General features: G+C 37.6%; 1 protein-coding gene across 1 annotated transcript in view; it reads left to right on the top strand.

Moving 5' to 3' along the window:
- Positions 1-4451, top strand: part of pdia2 (protein disulfide isomerase family A, member 2) — a 23617-nt gene extending 19166 nt beyond the window's left edge. Inside the window, exons 10-11 of the mRNA XM_062026602.1 lie at positions 3489-3701; positions 3792-4451. Of these exons, the coding sequence (XP_061882586.1) occupies positions 3489-3701; positions 3792-3842 (264 nt within the window). The 3' untranslated portion in view covers positions 3843-4451. The remainder of the gene's footprint in view (positions 1-3488; positions 3702-3791) is intronic.
- Positions 4452-11785: the final 7334 nt, after the last annotated feature.

The following is an 11785-nucleotide window of genomic DNA, read 5'->3' as shown; positions in this document are numbered from 1 at the left end:
TTTTTTTGCAATTTCATTTTTGACAGTACCACATAAGATATGTTTTAACTGCTGACGCGGGTTTATTGATTTTTGAATGTGTCAGAAAATCACCCGTTTTGTACACTGTTGATGTGATTCAATGCTATGTAGGGCATAAATGTGTTCCTGTATAGTATTTCTCCAGCAATGGTCATGTGGTGACATCAATGATGGTATTTTGAGAGGTAATCATTGAAGTCGGACATCACTGAAGGCCTAGGTGGGAAACGCACGGCCCGCCACTGCACGGTACCAGATTCTTTCACATGTTCAAAGACACCACTTTTATCATCAATGATGGTTGCGGCCTTTGAGCGGCCCGGACTGCGCCTGCAGCCAAGTCTAATTTCCCTTTCTTTGACGCACTGCCATCAGAAGAGTCTTCATCACGCTTTAATGAAGGAGAAAAAAATCACCTTCAGTAGGGAAGGGATTCATACGGCCCCATTCCTGGTTGGATCTCGCGTCATTACACTTTGCGATGCGGTCTGCTGAAAATGATGGAAAGCGTCATTCTACATAGCAACTGATGCTGGGGTCAAAGTTGGAATGGCCTCAAAACACATTTTAAGATATTCAACACTCTACTGCCATCTGGCGACTAAAGTGGAGAGAGCACTCCCCAATTTGTCATGTTTCATTTGTCAGGTAAATCGTGAGGAATGGGGACATTTGAATCCCCTTTCCTACTGTAAAAGAGCAAAAGTGTGTAAGAATGAAGAATGGAGGCCATATAATTTTCTCAAAAATATCATTAATCTACTTGTTAATTTACTGTTAATAATTTCGGTTTGGATCCATCACTTATCCCTCTGTCATTCAAATACTTTACATTAGTTTTGGGTGATACCACAAATGTGCAATACCAAGAATTTACAGGGGCTGTATCGGTCATACCAATGTTGATACTTTTCAGGATCATTTATGATCACAACTATAATATCAATTAATATTTAAATCATGGCTGTTAACGAGTTAACGCCGTTAGTTTCGGCGGTAACTAGTAATCTAACGCGTTATTTTTTATATGCAGTAACTCAGTTACCGTTACTGCATGATGCGTTACTGCGTTATTTCACGTTATTTTTATGTAGTATCGGCTAGAAACAGAAGATCTGAGTGTGTTTTATTGGAGCGCTCCGGTGGAAAGCACGCCTCCCCGCAGGGGAGACGTTCCTCCAGAGCCGTACTTCGGGGCTAACAACCTTCACTTTACCCGGAAGAGGGTCTTTACAGCTGAGGGTGAATGACGAGACCGGCGGTTTGTTGCAACTTTGTGACTTTATTGGACGGAGCCATCCACCAAGCTAGAACACCTGCACGCACTCACTGTTGCCGCTCCCTCACCTCTCTTGCCCACTCACTCACTGACGTCACTCACCTCACATGTTGTCATATCTTAAAGGGCCACACACACACACACACATACGCTACGCTTTTGTCGAGCACAAAGAAAATAACATTTTAGTTAAATGTAAGTTGTGTTTTGGATCAAAGATCCTATCTACTTAGAGTTAAAGTTAAAGTGCCATTATGTTGCAGCTATTTAAAATAGTTTTGTCAATTTTTTCTGGCCTGAAATAAATTGGCCCTTTGAAACATATCTTTGTCTTTGTGTGTTGTATGTAGACCACATTGTTTGTGTGTTGTATGTAGACCACATTGCTTTCTGAGTTCAGTGATGCAAATGCATGTCAAGTTGATCAACAGATTGTATTATTCTCCAGTGCAATAACAGTACTGCAATTAAGGCTAAAAGGGCATTAATGGGAGCCTTAAAAAAAAGGGGGAAAAAATAAGTAACTAGTAACACATTACTTTTTGGTGTAAGTAACTGAGTTAGTAACTGAGTTACTTTTGAAATAAAGTAACTAGTAATTGTAACTAGTTACTGGTTTTCAGTAACTAACCCAACACTGGTGATGAATCACAAAAATGATCGCATTATTTATGTATAGTTGCAGATTAATCACACAATTTGTTTGGATTTTTTTTTAAAGTTATTTTTTACATAAAATTATTTTGGAGCTGTTTTACATGAATTGCAAATGGTTACCTGAAAGGCGGCGTGGGTTGTTATAAGGTCAGTGATCAGGTTACTGTCTACGCATGCAAAATTCCGCTTTAAAATAAACCTCGACGGGAAATTTGACAATATTCTCACTCGGTTTTGAGCTAATAAATTACGTACATTCAAGTAAAACATTTAAAAAAATGTTTGTGTATAAAATTCTGATGATAAATTTGCATGTGTGTCAAAATATCAGTCTTTTTTAGGTTGATTTAAATTATGTAAGATAGTAATTTACTGTCATTAATCACGATTAATCTAAATTCATGTGATTACCGTATTTTTCGGAGTATAAGTCGCTCCGGAGTATAAGTCGCACCGGCCGAAAATGCATAATAAAGAAGGAAAAAAACATATATAAGACGCACTGGAGTATAAGTCGCATTTTTTGGGGAAATTTATTTGATAAAACCCAACACCAAGAATAGACATTTGAAAGGCAATTTAAAATAAATAAAGAATAGTGAACAACAGGCTGAATAAGTGTACGTTATATGAGGCATAAATAACCAACTGAGAACGTGCCTGGTATGTTAACGTAACATATTATGGTAAGAGTCATTCAAATAACTATAACATATAGAACATGCTATACGTTTACCAAACAATCTGTCACTCCTAATCGCTAAATCCCATGAAATCTTATACGTCTAGTCTCTTACGTGAATAAGCTAAATAATATTATTTGATATTTTACGGTAATGTGTTAATAATTTCACACATAAGTCGCTCCTGAGTATAAGTCGCACCCCCGAACTATGAAAAAAACGGCGACTTATAGTCCGAAAAATACGGTAATTAATTTAAATTATTTCTATATACTCTTTTATTATGTACAAAATGTATAATACAATCAAAAAGTACTACATCTGGCTCTTATTTCCGGAGTTTGAAAACAATAACAAAAATGACAAAAAACACAACCTAAATGGTTATACTTGTAACTCACTTGTGACTTAGCAGTTAGCTTTGATTTTACTTTCTTGTATTGTCCTATGGCATGTATGGTAGCATGTTTATTATTTTCTTGTCCTCTTGTACTCCAGTGATAATAGTACTTGTAAGAAACACAGTTTACTTGCCGCCATGGAAGCAAGGATTTAAAAGCTGCACAGCGGAGGGACGTTAGCCGCTAGCTCGCTGGCAAGGACGCAACATTGCGATGAGGACGCCTTATTTCACTTGTCGCTGTCAAATTTGCAGAAGAATGTGGAATCAAAATATGTTATCACGATATGACGAGAGTATTAAAAGCTCTACGGCCAGTTAAAAACTGTATCATTTGTATCGTATATCGCCGATATCTTGCAACCCAATGGTACAGTATTAATCGTGTATGGGGTTGTGCGTAACTAACTGTAACATTGTTGTTGTTGTTTCTTTTCCCTTCCTGCAGGTGGTGGACTATGTGGGAAAACGGGATCTAGAGACATTGTCCAAGTTTCTGGACAATGGAGGAGTTTTGCCTGAGGAAGACGACGACACAGACGATGATGATAATAAGGATGAAGATGATACGGATGAAGATGATAAGGATAAGGATGACGATGACAAGGATGAAGATGATAAGGATAAGGATGACGATGACAAGGATGGAGATGGTGGATCGGTGTGTATCCCGATGGTTCCTCTAAAATGATATTTTCCTTTTTTTTTTTTTTTCTTTTTAATGAATCTTCTTTTTGCTGTTCTCTTACAGGAAGTGGAGGACAAAGCCGACAACAAGCCCCCCAAGAATATTGAGCTGTGATTACTTTTTGCTGTTTTTTTCATCAATAAATTCCATCCCAGGTACAACAACAACAACAACAACAACAACAACAACAACTAAAAGAAAATTTGTGACTACTTGAAGTCCGAAATGTACATTGATATTTGTTAATGTTGTCTTTTTTTTTCTTTTCGGAGTTTAACACAAAAAAATAGCAGTGACATCACAGAAGAGTATCAGGGAAAGCAAAAAGCAAAAGTGTGACGATAACCATAGAACAGGAAATGGGCACAAGGACACCGCCTGGTGTACAGTATGAACAATACAAATTCAATACATAATTCAAAACCTAATACTGTCAAAAATAACGTGTTAACGCATGCGATTAATCGTAAAAAAAATTTCGCATTCATCATTCAGGTAAAATATTAAGAAAAAAGTTCCTTGAAAGTTTGTATTCCTGCTGAAAGAGCACTTGCATTCAAACGAGAAGCTACATTCCATATTTAGATAACAATTACACCCATTAATAACAACTGGCGGATTGTTACGGTCATGGTTTGATCGTCAAAGATGTTTGGTAACGTAATCTGTGATATTGCTACCTGAATAAATGCTTTTGATATTCTGTGCATTACATGTTGTACAAGTTAATGATATTCATATCTCTGCATGACAATGTTTTAACCTTCTCTATTAATGAGCCTTTGAGGCATTTGTGATTAAGGGCTGTATAAATAAACTTTAATAGATTGACTTTGATTGATAATATTCAGCCTGCTAAACATTCTGTAATTGCTGACTCAGCCAGAACCGGTTCCTAAATAATTTACACCATTCCTCAACTGATGCACCAGCATTTATTTAGGTGCAAATATCAGAGAATTACTTTACATAACATCTTTGACAAAGCATGATTTAAGACATTTTTATTTTTGATGTAGTTAAACCGGATGGATAGCATAGCGCTTTTATTTTGAAGCCGGAAAGGTGTCTTGACATGGTTTAATGTCGAACCTGACTGTTTGCAATTTAAAAAAAAAAAAGTCCCCTTTCGACTCCCTGCCTACCGTCCTTCATTTTTGTTGAGCTTTTGTGCCATCTTACTAAAGCAGCCGCAGTAACAATCTAAATTTAATGTTATCAATCCATCTTAACTGTAATCTAAACAAGTGAAGCACCACCCACCTCTGAACGACGCACGCAGCAGGCATTTACTGCAGTGATGTTGTCCCACGGCGAAAAAATTGTCCTTTCTGCTCGGAAAAACAACTTGCCACGGCGTTGAACCTGAAATTTCCATAATGTACCCTTGTCTTTGGCAATTTCTGCACACCATTTTCCCGCTTGTGGCTCATCAGTAAATAGTAGGGGTGTAACGGTACGTGTATTTGTATTGAACCGTTTCGGTACGGGGGTTCCGGTTCGGTTCGGAGGTGTACCGAACGAGTTTCCACACGGACATATTAAGTAGCGTAACGCCCGTTGTGTAAACAATGCACACCGAGGCACAACACACTACCGTGTGTTGTGCCTCGGTGTGCATTGTTTACTCAAAATGCCGGACATTTGAGGCATTAGCTGCTAGCATACCGCTAACAGGCTACGATAGACTGACCATACGTCCTCTTTTCACCGGACATGTCCTCTTTTGCGGAGCTGTCAGGGCGGAGTTTCTTAAATGCCTCAAATGTCCGGCATTTTGAGTTAGGGTTGCGTGTATTTTCAATGTACGTTCAGGTTTAAGAAGGGGTTAAAAAAAAAAAAATTGAGCGCTCAGCAGCATTCGTGAGGGAGGGGCAGAGACAGAGAGAGCGAGAGAGTTAGGATAAACGCGCATGCGTCGCCAGGCTCTGGTTTTTATCCATAGATTTATCAGATTTAATTTTTTATTATCTATAGCAGGGGTGTCAAAAGTGGGCCCCGGAGGCCATTTGCGGCCCACAGCTAATGTTTAAAGGCCCGCGGCACATTCTAAAAATACTATTAAAATAAACAAAAACATAACAAAAGTGAAATAAAAAAGCTTAAAGGTTAAATGTAATTTAGAAAAAGTTGCAATGTTGACTAATAAAACAAAGCTGTTTTTTTTTTCTTTCAAACTGTCATTGCTCAAAACATAAAATTGAATTAAAATCAATGTTATTATGAATTATTGACCTATCCAAGGTTCCGATTACTTCACATCAAATATTCCACTAAGAAAAATATTTTTGGTGGAATATTTTTCAAATTTGGTAAATAAATAACCCAAAAATTTATATTTTGTTGTTTTCTTACTGTACCGAAAATGAACAAAACCGTGACCTCTAAACCGAGGTACGTACCAAACCGATTTTTTTGTGTACAGTTACACCCCTAGTAAATAGTTAACGCAGCCAAGTTTCCCCCGCTACGGAACGGCCCGAGGGTCAAAAAGGACGAGTATGCGTTAATCGCCCGTCAAAAAAAAAAAGTGCCGTTAATAGTTAGAGGGTCATTATCGTGTTAACTTTGACAGCTCTAATATGTATGTGTATATATATACATATATATGTATTTTATGTTATATTGTCTAAAAACTCATATGTACAGTACAGGACAAAAGGTTGGACACACCTATTCATTCAATGTGTTTTCTTTATTTTCATGACTATTTACATTGTAGATTGTCACTGAAGGCATGAAAACTATGAATGAACACATGCGGAGTTATGCACTTAACAAAAAAAGCTGAAATACCTGAAAACATGTATTATATTCTAGTTTTTTCAAAATAGCCACTCTTTGCTCTGATTTACTTTTTCGCTCAATCTTGGCATTCTCTCGATAAGCTTCAAGAGGTAGTCACCTGAAATGGTTGTCACTTCACAGCTCATCAAGAGCTTCAAGCTCAAAGCAGTAATCAGAGCAAAGGGTAGCTATTTTGAAGAAACTAGAATATAGAACATGTTTTCAGTTATTTCACCTCTTTTTGTTAAGTACATAACTCCACATGTGTTCATTCATAGTTTTGATGCTATTTGGCCTGTACTGTCAATATATATATATATATATATATATATATATATATATATATATATATATACCGTATACACTACCGTTCAAAAGTTTGGGGTCACATTGAAATGTCCTTATTTTTGAAGGAAAAGCACTGTACTTTTCAATGAAGATAACTTTAAACTAGTCTTAAGTTTAAAGAAATACACTCTATACATTGCTAATGTGGTAAATGACTATTCTAGCTGCAAATGTCTGGTTTTTGGTGCAATATCTACATAGGTGTATAGAGGCCCATTTCCAGCAACTATCACTCCAGTGTTCTAATGGTACAATGTGTTTGCTCATTGGCTCAGAAGGCTAATTGATGATTAGAAAACCCTTGTGCAATCATGTTCACACATCTGAAAACAGTTTAGCTCGTTACAGAAGCTACAAAATTGACCTTCCTTTGAGCAGATTGAGTTTCTGGAGCATCACATTTGTGGGGTCAATTAAACGCTCAAAATGGCCAGAAAAAGAGAACTTTCATCTGAAACTCGACAGTCTATTCTTGTTCTTAGAAATGAAGGCTATTCCACAAAATTGTTTGGGTGACCCCAGTGGTAGTGGATATATATATATATATATATATATATATATATATATATATATATATATATATATATATATATATATATTAGGGCTGGGAATCTTTGGGTGTCCCACGATTCGATTCAAAATCGATTCTTGGGGTCACGATTCGATTCAGAATCGATTTTTTTTTTTCAATTCAACACGATTCTCGATTCAAAAACGATTTTTTATTTATTTATTTTTTTTATGAAAACAATACACAACAATACCATAATAATGCAATACAATTTCAAAACAAAACCCGACCCAGCAACATTCAGAATAGCAATAAACAGAGCAATTGAGAGCAATTGAACACACAAACATGACACGGAACAATCTAAAAGTAGTGAGACAAAAATGAATATTATCAACAACAGTATCAATATTAGTAACAATTTCAACATAGCAGTGATTAAAAATCCCTCATTGATATTATCATTACAAACATTAATAAAAAAAAAAATTTAAAAAATGAACAATAGTGTCACAGTGGCTTACACTTGCATCGCATCTCATAAACTAAATGTCTAATGATAATGTCAATGAGGGATTTTTAATCACTGCTATGTTGAAATTGTAACTAATATTGATGCTGTTGTTGATAATATTCATTTTTGTTTCACTACTTTTGGTTTGCTCTGTGTCATGTTTGTGTCTCCTCTCAATTGCTCTGTTTATTGCAGTTCTGAGTGTTGCTGGGTCGGGTTTGGTTTTGGAATTGGATTGCATTGTTATGGTATTGCTGTGTATTGTTTTGTTGGATTGATTAATTTAAAAAAAAAAAATAATAATAATAATACATTTTTTTTAAATGAAAAAAAAAAATAGATTTTTTAAAAATGAGAATCGATTCTGAATCGCACAACGTGAGAATCGCGATTCGAATTCGAATCGATTTTTTCCCCACACCCCTAATATATATATACTGTATGTATTTTATGTTATATTGTCTAAAAACTCATCATACATATATATGTATATATGTACATCCATCCATCCATTTTCTACCACTTATATATATATTTAGACTTAAAATATTCTTTATTGTCACTATTTAGGGAATACCCTGTTAAAAATACCTAATATATATAAAATAAATGGGTGAAAATGAAATAGCATGGATGGAATTTAAAAAATGTTTTTAAATAATTTAGAAAAATAATTGTAATAAATTAAATGAATACAATCCTCATTGTAATTATTGCCTGCTTCCAATTAATACCCCATTCTATTTGTTCTACGGCTAAATAAATGACATTTGTCTTCCTGGAGTTTAGTTGTTGAAAAAAGATATCCATGATCCTGATAGGGATGTCAAATCCAGAGTAATCTAGTGTATCTAGTGCTTGTCAGGGGTGTCACCACCTCCAAAGTTATGATACTTCCATATACTAAAGTAATGTCCGATCATTACCTTATAAAATTTGAAGTTTTGACTCATTGTCAACAAGCTAATAATAATAATAACTGCTATAGCGGCCGCAACATTAATGCTGCCACAACGATGACTCTTGCTGACCTACTGCCTTCGGTAATGGCACCATTCCCAAATTATGTCGGCTCTATTGATAACCTCACTAACAACTTTGACGATGCCTTGCGTGAAATTATTGATAGTATAGCACCGCTAAAGCAAAAAAGGGCCCCTAAAAGGCGCACCCCATGGTTTACAGAAGAAATTAGAGCTCATAAATTATCATGTAGAAAGCTGGAACGCAAATGGCGCGCGACTAAACTTGAGGTTTTCCATCAAGCATGGAGTGATAGTTTAATAACTTATAAACGCATGCTTACCTTAGCTAAAGCTAAATACTACTCAAATCTCATCCGCCTCAACAAAAACTATTCTAAATTTCTGTTTAGTACAGTAGCATCGCCAACCCGACAAGGGACTCCTCCTAGTAGCTCCACCCACTCGGCAGATGACTTCATGAATTTCTTTAATAAGAAAATTGAACTCATTAGAAAGGAGATTAAAGACAACGCATCCCAGCTACAACTGGGTTCTATTAACACAAATACGACTGTATATACGACGGATACCGCCCTCCAAAATAGTCTCTCTATTTTTGATGAAATAACATTAGAGGAATTATTACAGCGTGTAAGTGGGATAAAACAAACAACATGTTTACTTGACCCACTTCCTGGGAAACTTATCAAGGAACTGTTTGTATTATTAGGTCCATCAGTGTTAAATATAATAAACTTATCGCTTTCCTCCGGCACTGTTCCACTAGCATTCAAAAAAGCGGTTATTCATCCTCTGCTCAAAAGACCTAACCTCGATTCTGACCTCATGGTAAACTACCGACCGGTCTCCCACCTTCCGTTTATTTCCAAAATTCTCGAAAAAATTGTTGCACAGCAGCTAAATGAACACTTAGCGTCTAACAATCTCTGTGAACCTTTTCAATCCGGTTTCAGGGCAAATCACTCTACGGAGACAGCCCTCGCAAAAATGACTAATGATCTATTGCTAACGATGGATTCTGATGCGTCATCTATGTTGCTGCTTCTTGATCTTAGCGGCGCTTTCGATACCGTCGATCATAATATTTTATTAGAGCGTATCAAAACACGTATTGGGATGTCAGACTTAGCCTTGTCTTGGTTTAACTCTTATCTTACTGACAGGATGCAGTGTGTCTCCCATAACAATGTGACCTCGGACTATGTCAAGGTAACGTGCGGAGTTCCCCAGGGTTCGGTTCTTGGCCCTGCACTCTTTAGTATTTACATGCTGCCGCTGGGTGACATCATACGCAAATACGGTGTTAGCTTTCACTGTTATGCTGATGACACCCAACTCTACATGTCCCTAAAGCTGACCAACACACCGGATTGTAGTCAGCTGGAGGCGTTTCTTAATGAAATTAAACAATGGATGCCCGCTAACTTTTTGCAACTCAACGCTAAGAAAACGGAAATGCTGATTATCGGTCCTGCTAGACACCGACATCTATTTAATAATACCACCTTAACATTTGACAACCAAACAATTACACAATGGGTATTATCTTCGACCCAACTCTCTCGTTTGAGTCACACATTAAGAGTGTTACTAAAACGGCCTTCTTTCATCTCCGTAATATCGCTAAAATTCGTTCCATCTTGTCCACTAGCGACGCTGAGATCATTATTCATGCGTTCGTTACGTCTCGTCTCGATTACTGTAACGTATTATTTTCGGGCCTCCCTATGTCTAGCATTAAAAGATTACAGTTGGTACAAAATGCGGCTGCTAGACTTTTGACAAAAACAAGAAAGTTTGATCATATTACGCCTATACTGGCTCACTTGCACTGGCTTCCTGTGCACTTAAGATGCGACTTTAAGGTTTTACTACTTACGTATAAAATACTACACGGTTTAGGTCCAGCCTATCTCGCCGATTGTATTGTACCATATGTCCCGACAAGAAATCTGCGTTCAAAGAACTCCGGCTTATTAGTGATTCCCAGAGCCAAAAAAAAATCTGCGGGCTATAGAGCGTTTTCTATTCGGGCTCCAGTACTCTGGAATGCCCTCCCAGTAACAGTTAGAGATGCTACCTCAGTAGAAGCATTTAAGTCCCATCTTAAAACTCATTTGTATAATCTAGCCTTTAAATAGACCCCCCTTTTTAGACCAGTTGATCTGCCGTTTCTTTTCTTCTCTCCTCTTCTCCCCTGTCCCTTGGGAGGGGGAGTTGCATAGGTCCGGTGGCCATGGATGAAGTGCTGGCTGTCCAGAGTCGGGACCCCAGGTGGACCACTAGCCTGTGCATCGGTTGGGGACATCTCTGCGCTGCTGACCCGTCTCCGCTCAAGACGGTTTCCTGCTGGCCCCACTGTGGACTGGACTCTCGCTGATGTGTTGGATCCACTGTGGACTGGACTTTCACAATATTATGTCAGACCCACTCGACATCCATTGCTTTCGGTCTCCCCTAGAGGGGGGGGGTTACCCACATATGCGGTCCTCTCCAAGGTTTCTCATAGTCATTCACCGACGTCCCACTGGGGTGAGTTTTTCCTTGCCCGTATGTGGGCTCTGTACCGAGGATGTCGTTGTGGCTTGTGCAGCCCTTTGAGACACTTGTGATTTAGGGCTATATAAATAAACATTGATTGATGAATCCACATCTGATCTAGATTGCACATCGGCAGCCGTGTACAGTAAATGCAAACTGGAAAGTTCCACTAGACATGTTCAGATGTGTTTATCATATTGCTGTCAGATCTGATCAGCTTATGTAACATCTTCAAAATTTTCCTCTCCCCCCAACAAAAGGCTCGCTCGTTTCTCAACGCTGATATGACTAACATGTTATCGTGAAACCGGTCCAGCAAGATTTTCCCTAAATCACGATCATCATCTGCCGTGTTTCTACGAAGCTTGTC

The sequence above is a fragment of the Entelurus aequoreus genome, linkage group LG18, assembly GCF_033978785.1.
Source record: "Entelurus aequoreus isolate RoL-2023_Sb linkage group LG18, RoL_Eaeq_v1.1, whole genome shotgun sequence".
NCBI classification, from domain to species: Eukaryota; Metazoa; Chordata; class Actinopteri; order Syngnathiformes; family Syngnathidae; genus Entelurus; species Entelurus aequoreus.
This window is presented reverse-complemented; position numbering and strand designations above follow the sequence as displayed.